Raw genomic sequence first — 22,159 nt, 5'->3', positions numbered from 1 at the left:
GTTTCATTATAAATATCACTTAGACACTTCACACATATTAAGAAAATGATTGAAATATATTTATGTTTATATTAATTATGTCTAATTGACCAATGATATTAGAAATAAATAAATTTATTTATAAGATCAATGCAATTTACAATTAATATTCAGATGAAAATACGTAAAAACTGCATTAAAAATCTAAAACGATACTTTTTATCTAAAAAGAAAAAACTAAAATGGCACTTTTTGAGAAACAGAGGGAAAGAGAAAGTATTCTGTAATTTTGAATCTAAGAGGATTATATATTTTGACCCAAAACCTGATATTAAAAAAAAATATTTCATTAAGTTTTTTAAACGAAACCAACCCAGATTGAATATTATTGAGCCGAACCAAGTCAAATTTGAAGTTAAGTCTATTTCGATGAGAACAATTCTAAACCAAACAACCAGAGCATCTTACTATCTGAACCAAACTGGATCTTTTGATCGATCAAACCAAAGTACATATACAAAAGAACTACATATTTGCCCGCAATTTTGCGAGTTTTTAATTATACGAAGAAATAAATATTATATTTACATTGTTATAATTTTTGAATAATAATTAAAATTTTAATTTTTAATTTTAAATACTTGGATAATCAAAAATTTCAATATATAATACCCCTGTTCGTTTAACGAACGCCGCGTTCGACATTAGCGTCTGAGATTTGTTCATAGGTTTCTTCATCATTGATTAAATGAAATGAAAACAAGAGACGCAGCGTCAAAAAAAGCGAAGCTTTCCGGTGTTACCGCTGACGTCAAAAAAGTAGCGACCATTGTTCTTCATTTCTCTCTCTTCTCTGCGACTGAAAACAGAGACGCGTGTCATCTGTTCTTCTCTCTTTCTTTTTGAATACTCTTTTTTCCTTCTAAATTTTGATCTGTAGTCGGTGTGGCAGCGTTCGTTTAACGAACATATGTATTATTAGAAGATCTGTGATATTTAAAAAAATTCAACAATGTTAACCTTAATCATTACTAATATTTCTCTTACAGAAAAGTAATATTATAACTAATTCAGATAATTGGTTGTAGAATTACTTTATATTTTATTTTAACACCTAATAAAACCTGGATACTCTAGTCTTCAAGAAATAAAAAAAAAGAGTTTTTTTGTGTGTAGGACCAATACAATGATCGGATGCTTTTATTATGAATATATTTTGTAAACGTTTCTGTGTGGACTGTAGAAAACATAAAAAGTTCTAACAATTCTTTACCTACAAATCTATTTTTTATATAAGAATATATAACTATTAAATTTCTTTCAATAAAAAAAGTTAAACTATTTTATTTAATTATATATAAATAATTGATAAAGAAAAAAGAAGTTGATAAAACATATATATTATTTCTCCAATTCTACAGTTAGTTACCATAAATCATTATTTGTAATATTACTTGTGTTATTTGGTAATTTATATTAATTAGTTCTATAGTTACCTTTTATTTTTAGATCTGATTAAAATAAATAACTAATAAATGTCAACAACCAATCAAATTATAACTATTTTTTAAAACTTAACCTTTTAACAATACATAAGAAAAATCACTCAAGTGACTTCTCAATTAATATTTAGTATGATTTACCTCTTTAAAACCTAGGATAAATTTGGTTAATATAAACATGAAAACTTGTATTATGAAAATGGTAGTCTAAGTAATTTCTCTTATAATTTTTTCAAATCACAATTCACACTTTTTCACTCATTTTTTATTTAGTGTTTAACATAAACTTAAATGGTTTGATCAAACCATTTCTTCCTTTAAAACATACCTATTTTAATTTAATCTACTTAATTAATAAGAAAACATAAATTTTAATTTTTAAATGAAGAAAGGTTGTCATTTTAGGCATATATACTTAATATTAATGTGAGATCAGATATTATATCAAAATAAAATATTTTTATTTGTATAAAATTTGTTAAAATTTTATTATTGTACATTTTAAAAGTTTATTATACCGCAAAATATACATCTCGTATTTTTAAATAATTTATCCTACTTGCAAATTACATTATATTTTCTATCTTTGACTTTAACAATTGAAAAACATGTCATTTTTATTGATCTTTCTAACTCAATTTATCAAAATGTTTTAAAAACACATAAAATTAATTAGTTCACATTTATAGTAACACAAAAAATACATGCATCTCGAAAAATAATTAAAATTAAATACATAAGAATATAAAGAACCAAGAACACAACAAACATATTTTATTATTCTTCCCTCATGTTTTTTTTATTTATGTCTCCTTTATTTTTTTTACTATTCAAAACAATCTTGCTAATTTTATTATAATCCAAGCTATATGAATTATATTAATAGAGTATTTACTCTAGGAAAAGCATGTGAAAAATACTTTGATTAATATAATGTAAATGAGTTACTATATAATAAATTTAGATGAATTACCATATAATATAATTTTATGTGACTTGCCATATAATAATTTTAATTCATCTGTTTATATTAGTAGATGAATTAAATAAAATTTCTTGATTAATATAATTTTAAATGACTTACCATATAATTTTTATGTTTTAAAATATAAAAATATTTTAATCATTTCTAAAAGTGATAACTTATCTATGATATCACATTGTCATTGGAAAATGATGAGAATTTTTTAAAATTATATATTTGACTGTTTTGATTTCATTTGAAACATTTTAGAATTAATATTATTAGGTTTACATTAATTAGTTTTTTTAGAATCTATGATTTATTGTATTCACTACTAATATAAATTTAAATCCGTTTTTATAATTGTTTCTGTAATATCATATGTATTTAAATGTACATCATCAATTTATATATTATAATCTATGATATTTAATTGTGTCTATAAATAAATTATATTAATTCATCTATATTTAAGATGTTTAATTGTATATTTGGAAACATATATTAGATTAGGTAATTCTAAGGTTAGTTTTTCTTTAAAAACTTTAATTAAATAAAAAAAAATTAAAAACTATTAACCAATCAAATTATAACAATTAATTGGAGAACTCTCCTATGAGCGACACATCAGCAGAAATCACTTAAGTGACTTCTCAATTAATATATAGAGGGATTAATTTAATGTTCGATTTAGTTACCATTGATGCTGCATCTTTTTTTTTTGGAAATTTGTTTTATTGTAGTTAATTTTATGATAAATTATATAAAATTAAATAAATATAATAATTCATTAAAGGTAGCATCGACTTTAACCATTCTAACTTTTAACGTGAGAGATTCGTTGCGAAAATTATTTCGTAAATAATAGTATAGATTTTTTGTATGTATAAGCTTTACAAAAGTATGAAGTTTAAGAAATTATTTTTTTTGTAAAGAAACGAAGGGATTTGATTAATGCATGTGTGCAAACTATTATCAAAATATTTGCAAACAAAATAATTACTAAAAACGTTTTTTGAGTGGTTTTAATTATATTCGTATGATAAATTATATAATTAATGATGAAAACCAAACAAACGCCTAAACTGACCAAAATTATCCTATACATTGTTTTTCTCTTTTTTAAATATGCAGATAAGTTGTCTTAATATCTTTTGATTTGAATTTAATGCATGTATTAATTTAATGTTCGATTTAGTTACCATTGATGCTGCATCTTTTTTTAAAAAATTTTTTTATCGTAGTTAATTTTATGATCAATTATATAAAATTAAATAAATATAATAATTCATTAATAATTCTAACTTTTAAATTGAGAGTTTCTTTGCAAAAAAATCAATTAGCAATTAATAGTATAGATTATTTTCTTGACCTTGAGGTCAACTCCAAATATCCGGCCAAGTCAACGTATTTCTAAGTCTCGAAAGTTTGTTTCTACTGATAATTTGCATTCACTGTCTTGTCCCCATACGATTTAAGGAAGGTTTTATTGAAAGCCTGGACCACGGTTGAAGTGTGTCAATGGCTAAAATTTGAACGGTCAACAATGTACGGCTGATAACACAAACCTTATATTACGAGCGCACTGCTTGATTCGTCTACTTAGAACTCAAGATTGTTCTGAAACTGTATCTCAAAGGTCTTGCTGAAAGATTTTTTTCTTTTGTGGGTTGGGCTCGACATTTGATCCTTTTTCTTATTTAGTACTTTTTCCGCTTTTTCTTGACGCATCATTCGGTTTATACCGAGACTCATGTCAATGGAAGGGTCAAGTAACGGTTCTTTGAGATTAGTGTTGTTACATGGTAACTTAGACGTTTGGGTGAAGGAAGCTAAAAATCTTCCTAACATGGATCGTTTTCGGAGGTACAAGAAGAACAGTACAAGTGATCCCTTCGTGACTGTCTCTATCGCAGGTGCAAAGATTGGCACAACTTTTGTGGTCGACAACGATGAGAATCCTGTGTGGAAGCAGCATTTCTATGTACCGGTGGCTCACCATGCTAAGGTGGTAAAGTTTGTGGTGAAAGACAGTGACCGTTTTGGAGCAAAGTTCATAGGAGATGTTGGAATCCCAACCGAGGAGTTATGTTCAGGAAACACGATCGAAGGGCTGTTTCCGATACTTGATAGTAGTGGGAAGCCATGTAAAAAGGGTGCTGTGTTGAGTTTGGCTATTCAATACACTCCAGTGGAAATGATGAAATTTTACCAAATGGGTGTTGGTAATGAGTGCGAAGGAGTTCCCGGTACATACTTCCCTTTGAGGAAAGGCGGTAGAGTTACTCTGTATCAAGATGCCCATGTTGAAGACGGGACACTTCCGAGTGTAGATCTCGATGGTGGGATGAAGTATATACATGGAAAGTGCTGGGAGGATATGGCTGATGCGATTAGACAGGCAAAGAACTTGATTTATATCACAGGTTGGTCAGTTTACCATCCGGTTAGGCTGGTTCGTCGCAATAATGATCCGACCGATGGTACATTAGGGGATTTGCTTAAAGAAAGATCTCAAGAAGGTGTTAGAGTGTTGCTATTGGTGTGGGATGATCCAATTTCATGGAGCTTTCTGGGGTACAGAACAGTAAGTGGTGCCTAACTATGTATTGTTTTTCTCTTAACAGTCTATCTTTTCTTAATCATATCTCTTGTAAACTATAATAATAGTAGATTGAAACTGGATAGATGAAAAGGGTTATATAATATTAACGTCTTCTACAAGTTACAACACTAGACCAATCTCACATGATGTCTGTTACACAAACCTTTTGTTGTTTTCACGAATTGCTTGTGGTATGCAGCGCGGATATATGAAGACAAGCGATGAGGAGACTCGCCATTATTTTAGGAACTCGTCGGTGCAAGTTATTATTTGTCCTAGATCTGGGGGAAGAGGTCTTCATAGCTTTGTAAAAAAAACTGTAAGATGCTCAATAATTACTGCATCACTGCTTAAACTCTTGTATGTATAGTTTAATCCTCTGAACCTCATTGTGATGATCAGGAAGTTCAAACTATCTACACACATCATCAGAAAACTGTGATTGTAGATGCTGAGGCAGCTCAGGGTCGAAGAAAGATCGTAGCGTTTGTTGGAGGGATAGACGTGTGCAAAGGACGTTTTGATACGCCTAAGCATCCTCTCTTTACGACATTAAAGACTCTTCATAAAGATGATTTCTATAACAATTGTTTTGGGGTAACCATTCAAGACAATTCTTGTTTGGTTCAGTTTTGCTACTATTTTTGATCAGTGTAAAGAAACTTCTTTTTCCGTATTAGACTACTGAGGATGATGGACCAAGACAACCGTGGCATGATCTGCACAGCATGATTGACGGTCCAGCAGCGTATGACGTGCTTGCTAATTTTGAACAACGTTGGCTAAAGGCTTCAGAGAAAAGGCACAGGATTTCGATACACAGATCGTCTTCTGAGGATGCTTTGCTTAAGATTGACAGAATTCCAAATATCATGGGACTATCAGAAGCTTCTTTTGTTGATGATAATGATCCAGAGTCTTGGCATGTTCAGGTAATTGAGAAATATGAGGGGACTGTAGCCATATGTGGTGGTGGCAAAAGGATAAATCTAATTTCTTTTCCAATGAACTAATTTAACTTAATAAATTAATACTCGATAAATTAATAAATTTCACAAGTTCCGAATTAGACAAGTGCAAATAATACACTTGATTATAAATTAATATGATAAAAATAATTTATATTAACCATATTATATTTATAAGTTATATTAGATAATTGATTATAAATTAATATGATAAATTTTTCGCATAAAAACATATTAAAAAAATAAGATAACTCTTTATATTGTATTGTTATCTGGAAATAAAGTAATTTTTTAAAAAACTTTATGCAAATATATTGTCTAATTTTAACATAATTAATATATATATATATATATATTATTTATATAAATATAAATATAAATAAAACATTGTATTTGTTTTTTTTCTTATTCACAGTTCAATTCATATTAATTTTTATAACCACTTAAAATATTTTGATGTGATTTTCTCATATGACATCTAAAATACATCCACATTTACTATACGTATCTCATATACACCAATTAATCGCATAATAATAATATAATACTAGGTGTTCTACCCGCACATGTGGGCATAGTGTTCTTATAGATATTTGTCTGTTTATAACTATTAAATCAAAACCAACATAATAAATTATTAATTGTGTTTTTAAAAAGATAAATCAAACATTAAACTTTACATTTTATAGTAAAAAATATTATTTCAGGTAAAAAAACAAAATATTTAAAAATTATCTTATGTTTTAAAAATATATTTTATTTATGAAAATTTTATTATATTTACTTATAATCAATTATCAAATATAACATATAAATAAAATATTATTAATATATATTCATTAGTTTTTATGAAAAATATAAATATGCTTATTGTTGTGTTAAATTTTAAAAACATGGAAAAATTACATGTTTACCACTTTCATGGTAGCACTTTTCATTTTTACCACCACTAAAGAGACATTTTCAAAAATACATTCTTCATTAAGTGGCAAAAAACTCTTATGCCCTTGTTATTTATATATATAATAAATAATTATTTAAATAAAAATAAATTTGTTTACGAATTATACTTTTTCAAATTCGAGCTTTTTTATAAATTTTTCTTTTTTGAAATTTTTATTTTCTAATTTTTTTTTATTTTTTTTCAAATTTCTTTTTGAAAAACGAAAAATTATTTTGAAACTATTTTTTAAAATTTTTTATATATTTTTTAAGTATTTATTTATATATTTATTAGAATCCTAAATTTCACACTCCAAAAACCCTACCCCACCCCTCAACTCTAAACCCTAAGAGCATCTCCAACCCCACTCCATATTTTACTCCAAAATTGAGAAAATGGAGTGGAAAATGGAGTAATGAACAAAAAAAATAAAAGGATTACTCCATTTATAGAGTAATGCTTTTATTTTTTGTTCATCACTCCGTTTCCCATTCCATTTTTTATATTTTGGAGTAAAATATGGAGTGGAGTTGGAGATGCTCTAAGTCTAGATTAGTTAACCCTAAGGGAAAAATTGTCTTTTACCCTTCATTCAAAAGTGATGGTAAAAGTGGTTAGTGTAAACATGAAAAGTGGTACTATGAATGTGCTATTTGTGACAATTTCCCTAAAAACATTCACATATATTTTAGAAAATATATTTATTTAATTAGCATTTAATTATAAATTGTTTTATTTCTAACTATAAATTTTATAATAAAATATTATTTTCAGATAACAACAGAATATATCTAAGAATTATCTTATGTTTTAAAACATGTTTTTATTTTTAAAAATTTTATGATATTTATTTATAGTCAATTATCTAAATATAAATATATAAATATAATAGTATTAATAGAAATTTGTTTTTAATTATTTATATTTCAGATAGTTCTTATTATTATTAATTTTAATCACTTATTTAATCAGATATATTTTAAATTTGCTTTTATTTTTGACTAATTTATATCATTTATTCATTAAGGGTATAAACGATTTATTATTAATTTTAATCACTTTTTTAATCAGATTGATTTGAAATTCGTTTTTTTATTTTTTTTTTGACTAATTTATATAGATATTCATTAAGGGTATAAACGATATTAACCGCTCTAACTTTTAACGTGAGAGCTCCGTTTCAAAAATTTACTTCGCAAATAATAGTATAGATTTAATCAGTATATCAACAGTAAAATAAATCCTTCTTCTTATTCTTATATATATATACTTCAAAAATGTATAACTCAAAAAAAATTGTAAAATTGTAAAATAGTAACTATATATTAATAATAGTCCCCATATTATTAATTTTTTTTTTTACTATTTATTTAGGTTTTTCGGTCCATTGATTCAACCTCAGTCAAAGGGTTTCCAGAGGACTCAAAGGAAGCTAGTGCAAGGGTAAGCACAATTCTGAACATTTTTAAACTTGTCATCTTCAGTCACCACCAATGTAGCTATTTACTGATGATTATTAAGATGTCAACAGAATCTTCAATGTGGGAAGAATATACTTATAGACATGAGCATACACACGGCTTATGTTAAGGCCATAAGATCTGCTCAGCATTTCATTTACATTGAGAACCAATATTTTTTTGGATCATCATTTAACTGGGATTCACATAAAATCGTTGGTAAGAAAATTGTTAGCTTTGAAGGCAATTCAGTCAACTCGTGCAATAATACTATAACAAGGAGTTTCTTGAAATGCAGGTGCTAATAATCTAATCCCTATGGAAATTGCGCTTAAGATTGCTAATAAAATTAGAGCAAGAGAAAATTTTGCTGCTTATATTGTCATTCCAATGCTGCCAGAAGGTGATCCAACGGGTATCGTTACGCAGAGCATTTTACAATATCAGGTAAATACTTAGTTTGCTAAATATTAACTGACTTGAATAACAATCTCGCATCCTTTACACTGGAATCTTTTCATCATTTCTGCAGTATAAAACCATGCAAATGATGTATCTAACTATCTACAAGGCACTTGTGGAAGCTGAACTTGATGGTCAGTATGAGCCACAAGACTATTTGAACTTCTTCTGTCTTGGAACCAGAGAGGTTGCTGATGGAAACGTTAACAACAACACAAAGGAAGAAGATGGCCCACAGGTATATGCATATAGATTGTTGAAGTCTTCGCTTTAATAACATTTTTCTCACTAAAACAACAAAATAAACCAGGTGGAAGCTTTGAAGAGTCGAAGATTCATGATATATGTTCATTCCAAAGGTATGATAGTGGACGATGAGTTTGTCTTAATTGGTTCTGCGAATATCAACGAGAGATCCCTGGAAGGATCTAGAGACACTGAAATCGCAATGGGAGGATATCAACCACACCACTCATGGGCTAAGAAAGGTTCTCATCCTCGTGGGCAGGTAATAAAATTTCAATCTGAGTTTGCATTCAAATAACTAAAAACCAGAAACCCACCAATCTGTTTTAGAGAGTGTTTCCTTCGGCTTCACAGGCTTGGAGCTTTAGTAGCCACCACAGTCTATTATGAGATCTCGGGGATTATGAGATCTCCTAGAATATATTTCCTTATAATTAGGAAAGTTTGAGATCACAGTCACCAATTTACAAATCTTGCTCCTCTAAAACATGGTTTTGTTGCATATTTCCCTATTTCTTGCAGATCTTTGGATACAGAATGTCGCTGTGGGCGGAACATCTAGGGTCTCTAGAGAAAGGTTTCGAAAATCCAGAGAACATGGAATGCGTGAGACGAGTTAGGAGATTGAGTGAGCTTAACTGGAGACAGTATGCAGCAGAGGAAGTCACAGAGATGACAAGTCATCTTCTAAAGTATCCCGTTCAAGTCGATAGGGCAGGCAAAGTGAGTTCTCTTCCTGGATGCGAGACATTCCCAGGTCTTGGTGGCAGGATTATAGACACAGGCTTTGTGATCAAAGAAAACCTCACCATCTAAAAATTACCTTGGTTTGATTCGTATGCAAAATATGCCCATGCACGTATGACATATCAATGCCAACGTGAAACATTTCTTGCTATTTCGTGGCTATAATAAGAACAGATTCAAGGGTAAAACCTCTCAGAGGAATATGAATATATGTGCATCGCATTTTATGTCGTTCCTGGCTTTTACTTGTATGCTTTTTTGGTTTTCTTTTTCTTCTTTTTTTCTCGTCTGATTTTGTTGATTTCTCTTGTAGGATTGGGACTCCTTTTAAATTAAATAAGGTCTACGTCAGGTGAAATTGTCATGTAATCTAGAGTCAAAATTTGAGTTGTGTAATTTTAAGTTTGTAATTGTACGAATATGTAAGTTTAAGTTTTAATTGTGAAAATGGTTAAGAGAAAAAGGTTTTTCAAATTTTTGGTACATGAAAATTAAATTACCCTATAACTTGTATACTGTAATCATGATCAAAGTAGAGATATCACGTTAGTTTTAAACCGGTTGGGATTCCACCAAAACTTGATCAGATGCATAATGCATTGTATCACTTCTATTAAATACTCCTTCATTAATAGTTTGCCTAGAGAGAACATAATACCGAGCAGAGTAATCTGTCAAGGTGATCCTCTTTCACCCTACATATTCATTATGTGTAGTAAAATTCTTTCGAGATTATGTAACAAAGTGCAAGAAGAAGGCCTACTTCAAAGTTTGAAAGTGGCTAGAGGCAGTCCTCGATTAATTCACCTTTTTTTTTGCGGATGATACAATGTTCTTCCTCCAGGCCGATAAGGAGAATTGTGCAGCCCTTAAGTCCATTTTGAGAAAATACAAACACGTGTCTGGGCAGTCAATAAATAAAGACAAATCTGCTATCTCATTTTCCCGGAAAGCGCCAGCCTCGCTGAAAACAATGGTTAAAGATGTGTTGCAGATCCAAAGTGAAGGTGGTGTGGAGAAATACTTGGGCTTTGCCCGAACACTTCGGGAGGCGTAAGAGGGATCTCTTCTCCTTAATTTTAGACCGGATTGAGCAGAAAGCGAGGGGATGGACCAACAAATTTCTCTCTGCAGCAGAAAAATTTGTCATGCTTCAAATTGTCCTCTCAGCCATTCTCTCATACCCCATGTCTTGCTTCAGCCTGCCAGTTTCGCTCTGCAAGCGGATTCAATCCACAGTGACATGCTACTTGTGGGATCATAATGAGAACTCGAGAAAGATGGCGTGGTTAGGTGAACAATAAAAGCCTAACTCTTTTTTGGTTTATTTCTTTAACTTGTTTTGCAATGTATTTTAAGTAAATAAAAATAAAAAAAATCGACCAAACACGTTAAAACAATTTTAAAGTAACTGTTTGTACACATCAGTTAAGTGACTTCTCAATTAATATAGAAGATGGGGGAAGGTTGATTATCTCTGCTAGAGTTTGACTATTCGTCTAGGAGAATACATTTTTGATAGACTTTGACTATTCGTCTCTAGCAGAACACAATTGAGTGTGTTACATGATTATGGATCACTTGTCAACAAAATCATGCGGACATGTTAAGAAATGATAAACTGGGGAAGTATAAATCTGGTGGAAATTCCAAATGGGGAGATTGAAAAATACTTTCAACGTGTTTAGTAGAAAGACTCGTTAGTCAGTCAAGCTGATGGAAACATGAAACTGTTTTCTTTATTATAACTACCGATAAGAAAGTAAAGAAGATGAATGACTATGAGAACTCAATCAGTCTCTTCTCTGTTTTTATTTCTTTTCTCTTTTTATTTCGAGATGTGTTTGTGGATCCTGCTAGACACTTGTGTCATCCTGACCAAAGGGATGCGATTCTGGATTTCAAGAACAAATTCCAGATTCAAAAGCCTTGTCTTGACCGACGTCTAAAGTCATGGGAGAATAACAGCGATTGTTGTTCATGGGACGGTATCAGATGTGATGCCAGTTTCGGGGATGTGATCAAGCTGAACCTTAGTGACAGTTGCCTCCATGGTCAGTTCAATTCCAACAGTACTATCTTTCTGCTTCAGAGGCTTCCTTTTTTAACAACTCTCGACCTTTCAAGTAATGAGCTCAGTGGTAATATTCCATCTTCACTTGGAAACCTTTCAAAGCTAACCACTCTTGACCTTTCAGGTAATGATTTCAGTGGTGAAATTCCATCTTCACTTGGAAACCTCTCTAAGCTCACCACTCTTAATAATCTCTCCCAAAACAAATTTACTGGTAAAGTTCCATCTTCACTTGGAAATCTTTTGAATCTCACTGAGCTTATCCTTTGTGCTAACAACTTTGTTGGTGAATTTCCATCTTCATTTGGAAACCTTTCACATCTCACTGTTCTCGACCTCTCACAAAACAATTTCGTTGGTGAAATCTCATCTTTTTTTGGCAGTTCGGATCATCTCACTGACATGGATGTTGGAAACAACATCCTTCATGGTAACTTTCCTCTTAAACTACTAAATCTAACAAAGCTGATTTCCATATCAATCAGCGGAAATCAATTCTCGGGCATGCTTCCACCTAACATGGGCTCACTCTCCAACTTGGAGTTCTTTTACGTAGAACACAACACTTTTACTGGACCTATCCCTTCTTCTTCTCTCTTTACCATTCCTTCTTTAACTTATATTGATTTGTCAAATAACCAGCTCAACGGCACTCTTGAGCTTGGTAATATATCTGAATCATCTAGGATAGAAGATTTAAGCCTTGGCGATAACAACTTCATGGGATCAATCCCCCGATCCATCTCCAAGTTGGTCAACCTTGACACACTTGATCTTTCTCATCTCAACACCCAAGGTTCAGTTGTTGACCTTAGCATCTTCTGGCATCTGAAGTCCCTATACTCTCTTTCCCTCTCCCATTTGAACACCACCACTACACTTGTCTTGAATGCAATCTTACCATATTTGAAGTCACTTCATACACTGGATCTTTCGGGAAACCATGTTTCAACTGAGAACAGTAGCTTGGTTTCAGATCCTCCATTATTAGGTGAGTTGAACTTGTCAGGATGCGGTATCTTCGAGTTTCCGGAGCTCTTACGAACCCAACGCAACATGAAAACACTAGACATTTCTAACAACAAAATCACAGGTCAAGTGCCTGGATGGTTATGGGAGCTTCCAATTATTGAATACGTGAGTACTTCCAACAACACATTGATTGGTTTTGAAAGCCCAACGAAACATGGGATATCTTATGTCCGGAAAACATCTCTGAGTTACTTGTCTGGCGCCAACAACAATTTCACGGGCAAGATCCCTAGTTTCATATGTGAGTTGCGCTCTCTAACCACTCTCGATTTGTCTAACAACAAATTCAGTGGCTCATTCCCTAGCTGTCTGGGAAATTTTAGCAGAAGTCTTGAAGTTCTAAATGTTAGACAAAATCATCTTAGTGGAGATATTCCAGAGAATATGTCTCAAAGTCTAGTGTAGCTTGACGTCGGTCATAACCGTCTGGTGGGAAAGCTTCCAAGATCATTCATCCGTATCCATTTTCTTCAAGTTCTGAATGTGGAGATCAACAAAATCAGTGACACGTTTCCTTTCTGGTTGAGGTCTCTGCCGGAGTTACAGGTTCTTGTCCTTCGCTCCAACGCATTTCATGGTCCAATAATACATCAAACTCCGTTTTCTAAGTTACGGATCATCGACATAAACCACAATCACTTCAATGGAACTTTGTCATCGGACTTCTTCGTTAATTGGACGGCAATGTATTCCATTGAAAAGAAAGAAGATAGATATGCAGAGAGGTACATGGGTACAAATTATTATTCTGATTCAGTGGTTATGGTTAATAAAGGTGTAGAAAGGAATCTGGAACGTATCTTAAAAATCTTCACAGCAGTCGACTTCTCTGGGAACAAATTTGAAGGAGAGATTCCAAGGTCCATTGGTCTATTGAAAGAGCTTCATGTGCTCAACTTTTCAAACAATGCTTTCACTGGCCACATCCCATCATCACTGGGAAACCTGGCAGAGCTTGAGTCACTGGATGTTTCGCAAAACAATCTTTCAGGAGAGATTCCACAAGAGCTTGGGAGCCTCTCGTTCCTTGCTTACATGAACTTCTCTCATAACCAGCTTATAGGTCTAGTGCCAGGGGGAACTCAGTTTCTGACGCAGCCTTGTTCTTCTTTCGAGGACAACCCGGGACTGTATGGTCCTTCACTTGATCAAGTTTGTGGTTGTATCCACGCGACAACATGTCAACAATCTGAAACGCCAGATCCAGATGAAGATGAAGATGAAGAAGAGGTGCTGAGTTGGATAGCAGCTGCAATAGGATTTGTACCAGGTGTTTTCTTTGGATTGACGATGGGATACATACTGGTTTCCTACAAACCAGAGTGGTTCATGAAAGCTTTTGTCCCAAACAAACGCAGACACCACAACTCATTGAAGAGGTGATGTTCTGAATTTTAAAAAGTTATATTATAGTAGAACTGTCACCATGAATGAATAACTGAGATTAATGTATCTGATGTTTCTCTTTTTCCATACCTTTTAAAATATAAGGCGAAGAATCTAGAAGAATAAATTCAAGCAACCAAACCAGACGGCCTGCAGAGAAAGAAGGTTGGGCTGATATCATTTCAGCTAATTCAAAATATTTTATTTGTGTTTGTATGTCGATGGATCGGACTATAACAGTTTAAGTTTTATTTGTTGTTTCTTGTTTATCATTAATGTGTGTTTCTCATTCGCTATATGTTTTATGTTTCTCTGTATTTGAAGAACTATGTTTTTCGGTAAAATAAAGTAGTTGATTCCATAGCCACACATGTGTGTTTTACTGACATTTTCTCAATTACAGTTCTAAAGTTAGGTATAATCCTGATCCACCACATACATGATATGTTTTCTCTATAGCATCATTTGTTGCACAGGCTTTGAAGATAGCATTTGCGTGCAGCCTCTTTTATGAGAAAGGAAACGTTAGAAGTTTTGTGAAAAGTCTAGTTGGTCGAGTGGTTTATGTCATAAGATCATTAGTTAGTAGATGAGAGGATTGGTTCCCACCACTAAATATTGACATGAAGAAATGAAGAGAATATTGAAAGTAAGAGTTGGCAAGACTTCATAAGATCATGCATCAATCCCAACAACTCTACGTATGTAAGTGTATGAAGAACCTAAAGAAATAAGGAAATTAAAATCCTTCTTTACTCTTATTCTCTCCAAATCACAAACAAGATTCCTACCAAGACCAGGTTTGGGAGAAAGCATTCAGTTGATTTTGATGCTGAAAAGTTCCAAGATGGACTTGAAGATTTAAATACTGTGCATAGTGTGATAGAGGCTGGAGTCTCTAATTCAACTTAACTACAATCATATAGTGCAGCTTATGAAGAACAAAGGAAGGATCATATATATGGCTGCAACGCGCATCCAATAAGCTTTTCGAGCCTTTCTGGTATCAATATTAGCCTTGTTAAGTCCTATAATCTGTTATTGTTTTGCTTTCTACTCTATGGATGATGTATTTTTTTAGGCTAGAAGGGCTTTAAGAGCGTTGAAGGGTTTGGTTAGACTTCAAGCCCTTATTAGAGGGCACATTGTGAGAAAACAAGCAGCTGTAACGCTTCGGTGCATGCAAGCGTTAGGCTCGTGTACGTGCAAGACGTGTTCGTCTCTCCTTGGAATGTGAAACGGGTCAGCAGACACTTCAGCAGCAGGTAGCAGATGAAGCCAGAGTCCGAGAAATAGTGGTGATAATCACTTTAATTTTTTGTTGAGAGAGTTATAGACTTGTGTTGACAATGTCTTTTCATCTATCAGGAAGGTTGGTGTGATAGCATTGGATCAGTTGAACAAATCCAAGCAAAGCTGATAAAGAGGCAGGAAGGTGCAGATAAGCGTGAGAGGGCTATGGCTTATGCTTTGACTCACCAGGTTACTCACAACCTCTATGCTAGTTAAGGATCTTTCTTTCTCTTACTCGGTTTGGAGGGAGAGAAACCGTAGGAAGCATGGGGAGCATCACCAACCTGCCAGTAGATTGCAGCATATGAATGACAAATCATTCGTAATAAGATCTCCACAATTCAACATACCGGAAGAAAAGGATACGAAGGAGCAATGTCAGTCTGGTTTTCTTACCACACAAATTAATCAGATTTCTCAATTGTAAATTCAGTTTATTAGCCATTTCTGATAGAAGTAAAGCTGCATTCTTTGTAACAACGTTTTTGAATCGAATAAATTTAACATTCATTCAAAAAAAAAAAAAAATCTGTCTTGTAGTGGCAAGCAGGAACTAGGCAGTTGTCTACGCACAGTGGATTTCAACCTGACAAAAACAACTGGGGATGGAACTGGCTGGAGAGATGGATGGCTGTTCGTCCATGGGAGAATCGGTTTCTTGACAGTAGTACCCTCAGAGAGGATGCAAACTTAAACAGTATGGAGCAGTGTGAGAATGTGCATAGAACACAGATGAAAAGTGCAAGCAGGATGCCAAACACTTCAACTCTTGTATCCGGTGTTTCGAGTGGCAAGGCAACAAGGCCATCTCTGTCTGATAATGATTCTTCTTCACCTGGAAGCATTCCAGTGGTATCCAAGGCTAGGTCAAAGCTTGTTAAAGACGACCTTGCTGTTGAAGTTAACTCAAGAAGACATGGTGCTGGTCCAAGATCTCACAGCAATCCAAAGGAACGGTTATCTCTACCAAACAGTGGTCAGATCTCTTTCTCTAGGCCTAGGAAACTTCTTATAATGATTAAGATAATAGTCTTTGAATAGACATGGAACAAGTCACATTCATCTAAGAAGCAACACATTTGATCTTTGATCTATTGTCTTTTTAAGTATAAACTTTGAATATTCATTCTTGAGCAGGAAAATCCTTAGGATCACGGTCAGGTAAAGCCATCATCGGAGCAGGAAAACTCACGCAAGCATCTGCGCAAAACCAGAGAAGACGCAACTCAGACCCAATAAAACAAAGGCTTCTTGCATAGCCCCAAATCCCTCTCCCATCGCTTCTGTACATACACAGCTTCTGAGACACAATCATGGGAGAACAGAATGGGTTTCAGACTAGAGAGAGTTGCTTTTGTACATTGTCTGGTGTTCATTGTTGTCTGTTATTTATGTTAGCCATCCTTTTTGTCCATGATTCTCTGTGGATTCCTTATATGGATTGGTGGTAAGTAGTTTATTATTCAAGTAAGGCATGTGGGGTATAATTTTGTGAAACAATTCTTTTGTTGAAATAACGGACCATGCTGCTCATGGCCCTCCCAATGTGATTGTATATATAGTACGTTATTTTTTGTATAATTTTTTATTTAAAAAGTGTGATGAATAAGAGTGCATGGAAGAAAATGCCAACAAGTGAAGAGATAAGTGAAAGAAGGTATATACTTTTGTTGTTGTTGTTGTTGTTGTATTGTTTCACACTTGTGATCCCAATATTAGTTTTCCTTTAATATCGTGTGTGATTTTCTAATTAGGGCTTGATTATCACCAAGCTTGGTCATTGGCTGTTTTTGATTAATAAAAAGAGAACGATCGATGATGTAGTTTGTATCACACGTCAGGATCAGGATTCACACTAGTTTTGGTTAGAAGAACTTTCAGGAAAATATGTCGTCAGCTTTGTAACGTTTTATGTAAAGTGAAGGACTTATTATACGTAATACTTTAATAGAAGAATACATAGAGTGAAATGGATCAATTTCGTAAACTTGTTGGGAAAGTAGGCAATTACCAATTACCAAACTTAATTCTTATAGTTTGTTGGTAAAACTCAACTAACAGTCACGATTGATTTAGAATAGTCTTCGTCTGGCTAAGTCGAATCAAAATAAAACCTATAAATAAACAAATAAGTAACGAAGGCAAATGCACTTTTCTTTCTTACAAACTCTCACAGACACACAACAAAATGAACTCACGTCCGAGTCAAGAAACAGGCCGTAAAAGATCAGGAGCCTCACGTAATACACCAGCGATAGTAATCACCACCGATCTAGCCAATTACCGCGCCGTGGTTCAGCAGTACACGGTATCTCCATCCGCTATAGCTTTCGGGTCGGATCCATCCGCCGGATCTTCCCAACAAGTTCCTCCGGCGGATGGTGGAGGAGGAGGAGGTTCGGCTCCGTCGTCTAAGGAGGGGACTAGTAGTAATACGTCTTCTTCGAAGCTACCATGAGAAAATGATCGGATTCGTTTTAACAATATATTATCGCTTAAAAGCAGAAATGTTAGGTCTGACTTTCTCTGTCAAATAATGAAATCGTACACCTTTGTTGTTTAAGTTTTTTTTTTTTTCATTTTCATATTTAAGCTTTTTATCATCTTTGTTTTAAGCGTAAGGTTGTAGCGTTATCATGGTCCTAGAGAGGCGAATATTCAGTGACTGAACTTGCTTGCATTCAAATTTCCAAATTGGCAATAAGAAAAATAAAATAGTGTTTCCCAAATAAATGTGTATATTTTCTACCAAAATAAATTATCGGACAAAAATTATGGAGCCCATATTTCTATTAGACGTAGCTAAATTAAAATAAATGTTCTTACGCACCAATATTTATATCACATACCTTAGCGATTAATAGAAATATCCTCACGTGAAGTTCAAATCAATTGCATGTGAAAAAATATATTTCTCAAATATTAGTCATAGAAATAATACACATAACGTGCATAAAATGCAGAAAATATGAGGCAAATAGCCTAGGTTCAATTTTGTATTCTTATTGGAGTGTAGACATTCAAACATGAAATTAGTATGAAAGTAGCTTTTGGCTGCTTTACCATTAGTTCGATAGATTTGAAAATATGAATATCAGTTGTAACTTCATAATTTCTTTTATAAAACGTGCATATGAATGGAGGATGCACGAGGCAAATAGCCACTAACTTTTGTATTCTTATTGGATTGTAGACATTTTCTCAAACTCGAACTTAATGTGAATGCAATTTTACTAAATTAGCTCAATAAAGGTTGTGAGAATTCTAAATTTTCAATCCATAATTAGCTTACCAAATTAGCTTACACTAACTTTTGTATTCTTATTGGATTGTAGACATTTTCTCAAACTCGAACTTAATGTGAATGCAATTTTACTAAATTAGCTCAATAAAGGTTGTGAGAATTCTAAATTTTCAATCCATAATTAGCTTACCAAATTAGCTTACACTAACTTTTGTATTCTTATTGGATTGTAGACATTTTCTCAAACACGAACTTAATGTGAATGCAATTTTACCAAATTAGCTCAATAAAGGTTGTGAGAATTCTAAATTTTCCTTTAAAAAGAATCCTCTTGAAACCAGCCTTTGAAAATTTCAATTTAAATTATAAATATAAGTTACAACTTTATATTTTTCTTCTTTTTATGGCATAATGGTTTGATATTATCTATCATATATGAGTTGTAGTCGAAAATAAACTGTGATTGGCCTTTTTCCTTCCACAAAATTAATTTGGCTTTTTTTTTCTTTAATCGTTTTTTATTGCTAAAATTTGGATTAGTGAAATATATTTAATAGAGTTTTCTGAAAGACCAGAATAGTCTTTTGACAATAAATATGGGGATGATGTTGAAATCAAACTTGCCTAGGAAGATTTTTGGTGAAGGTAGTATAGGCTACAAACATGCCTAGATTAAAGATCATTATCGTTTATCTATATTCTTTTCAATTCCTTAGCTCTGATGTTAATTACAGTTATAACTGTAATTGCGATTTTGCCTGAGACGGGTCTTTGACGTTGATATCGAGTCTGGCCAGTATAATACAAAAGCCAAACATTGAAGAAATGATAAAACCGAGTGAGAAATGGGTTAGGAAGAGGGGATGAATCTAGAAACATTACGAGTCCCATTAACCTCAATATGCATATTGAGCTTAATTCCAATTACAATTAACAAAACAGCTCAAGACTCTCAATCATATTTTATAACTTTTAATGTTAATTATGATTAAATTATGTCTCTTCACATTATATAGGGTTTTAAACACACATGAAATGATAGGCTGGAACAAACTTTCTAGTATTCTTTCACCTTTTTGTAGTTTAATAAAAAATATACAACTGTATGTATAAATATATTTCTTATGAGTTTATTTAGTGGTGGACGACTAGTGGTTGAGTTTAATGACTAGTAAGTTTTTTTTTTAGGTTGTTCATGCAATTTTCAATCTCCATGCATATGGTAGTTGTAATATCTAATGTGATCATCATATACAAACCAAAATAAAAACCCTACTATAAAGTTCAACCTCACTAATAAATACATTATAAAATTTATTTTTGATATTCATAAGGTTATGGTTATAGTTTGGCCAATGGCTTGTTGTTTGTAATAACTTTTTATTAATTCAAAGCAAGTAACATTATTACGTTTATATGATTATATCTTACAAAAGTTTACATGAATTTTTTTTTTTTGTAACGGAGTTTACATGAAATTGTCAGGTGTAAATTCAGTTACATTCACCTGCCTTCTTCACCAAGTCTTTTAAGAAACTCGTAGGCTCCACAAACGCGGTCTACTCTCCCTGACATGTCTGTTATACAGCAATAGTGCTCATTCCAAGGCTGGATGCTATACATTTTCTCATTTCCTCGAATATTTTGAGAATTGAGACCATCCACTAGACCAGAAGAAGCTTATATAATGGGCCGTGAAGTCTAATATAATTGGCTCAGGTTTACTTTGAGTTCTTTGAATCGGCCCAGGCTGTTAACTGGGTATCCATGTGACAAACCCAAATCCAAATCCTCAAAACATTTTTTGCTTAATATGTAATAATAGCAAATAATTACTCTACTTTTGTTCTTTTGTCAAGGAATACAGTACATTTGTTATGTATTGAAATACATGAATGTGTTTCTTTTTCTGTAACTTAGGCTTTCATTAAATGAAAATAAAATAAAATTGTTTACAAGCTTTTGACTTTAGTTACCAGGGCTCAACCCAGACTTAAAACTCATAATAAAGAAATCTTAATGATTCATGACCCATTAAGTAAACAGAAAAAAAGCCCACATATCCAGATTAGAAAAGACAATCAGTTTTCTTGTGACGGAAAGCACGATGGTTGAGAGGTGGGAGAGGATGAATCCGTCGACGGAGAGAAGTCTAACCCACTGAGAACCATGCTTGCAACATTGCTGAGGAGAGAACCGAATTAGATGCTCTGAAGCTCATAATCTTGTTTCTCAGTTGACGATCAAATATTGCAAAGATAGTATTGACCGATCGATATACATTGGAGTGAAGACGAGAATTCCTTTCATTCCATATCCAGCTAGGAGAGTTAGGAGAGTTTGATGGCGCCTCGATTTGCTTCTAGATAGTCCAATCATCTAAGAGACTGTATCGTTCCAATCTCTAGTGGGGGTGATCCTACACCGTGAAGTAGCCAAGGACCAAAGATCAAAGCTGAATGGGCAGTCGTAGTAGAGATGATTTATAGACTCCATAGTTGAGTTGCAAAGTAGACATAGTGGCGAAACCTGAAGGCTCCATCCGAGTATTTTGTCTTTAGTTGGACCTCGGTTTTGGATTACCAACCAAACAAGGAAGTTGTGTCTTTTGATCTCATAGGAAGACCAAATCACATAATTGATTTCTCCTCTCAAGTAAGTGTAAACATCTCGGGTGCTATAAGTCTGAGTAGGTTTACCTTCCAGCTCCCATTCATAGTAGTCCTGAGCCTGAGTGAGAGTGACGGTAGTGAAGTATGTCTGTAATTGAACTTGTTCTTCTGTTCTTGCAGGTGGAAGCCGCCAAATTCCATTCTTACATTGTGAGGCTACATAAGCTTTTTCATGAATACCCAATTTTGACGAGGAGTTACTGAGGAAAGTCGAAAGGCTTCCAAAGGGAGTCCAGTTATCAAACCAAAATTTAGCAGAGACACCATTCTCCAGCCGCAATTTGATGAGTGGAAAGATTTCATCTTTTAGCTTGAGGAGTTTGTTGGCTAGCCATGAGTAGGAGCTGCTTGGTTTAGTTGTCCAGTAGTTGTGAATGGACCCTTTTATAATGACCTCCTTGAAACAAGCGACCCACACAAACCCATCACGAAAGAACAACATCCATATCAGCTTTAAGCAGCAAGCTTTATTCCAAGATTGGAGGTCCCTAATCCCCAAGCCTCCCTGATCTTTTGTAAGTTCTGCTGTCTCCCAAGCCATTCTTGCAGAGATGTGGCTATCAATACTCCCTTCCATAAGAA

General features: G+C 33.2%; 3 protein-coding genes and 2 pseudogenes across 3 annotated transcripts; 4 read left to right on the top strand and 1 right to left on the bottom strand.

Moving 5' to 3' along the window:
* Window positions 1–3,946: 3,946 nt before the first annotated feature.
* On the top strand, window positions 3,947–9,945 carry LOC103859939 (phospholipase D gamma 1). The gene is made up of 10 exons (XM_009137531.3): window positions 3,947–5,032; window positions 5,250–5,369; window positions 5,453–5,647; window positions 5,731–5,982; window positions 8,336–8,404; window positions 8,493–8,640; window positions 8,720–8,868; window positions 8,954–9,121; window positions 9,194–9,391; window positions 9,652–9,945. Exons 1-10 carry the CDS (start codon window positions 4,199–4,201, stop codon window positions 9,943–9,945), a joined length of 2,427 nt encoding a protein of 808 aa, XP_009135779.2. The 5' UTR covers window positions 3,947–4,198.
* On the top strand, window positions 9,851–14,735 carry LOC103859938 (annotated as a pseudogene).
* A 264-nt stretch (window positions 14,736–14,999) lies between these two features.
* Window positions 15,000–17,242, top strand: LOC103859937 (annotated as a pseudogene).
* Window positions 17,243–17,849: 607 nt separating this feature from the next.
* On the top strand, window positions 17,850–18,119 carry LOC108871178 (VQ motif-containing protein 22-like). Its single transcript, XM_018657352.1, has one exon. The coding sequence runs from the start codon at window positions 17,850–17,852 to the stop codon at window positions 18,117–18,119; it is 270 nt and encodes an 89-aa protein (XP_018512868.1).
* Window positions 18,120–21,284: 3,165 nt separating this feature from the next.
* LOC108871177 lies at window positions 21,285–22,118 on the bottom strand. Its single transcript, XM_018657351.1, has one exon. It carries the CDS (start codon window positions 22,116–22,118, stop codon window positions 21,285–21,287), a length of 834 nt encoding a protein of 277 aa, XP_018512867.1.
* Window positions 22,119–22,159: the final 41 nt, after the last annotated feature.

This window comes from Brassica rapa, chromosome A03 (assembly GCF_000309985.2).
Source record: "Brassica rapa cultivar Chiifu-401-42 chromosome A03, CAAS_Brap_v3.01, whole genome shotgun sequence".
Classification (NCBI taxonomy): domain Eukaryota; kingdom Viridiplantae; phylum Streptophyta; class Magnoliopsida; order Brassicales; family Brassicaceae; genus Brassica; species Brassica rapa.
The sequence above is the reverse complement of the archived record's forward strand: the minus strand, read 5'-3'. Positions and strand labels throughout refer to the sequence as shown.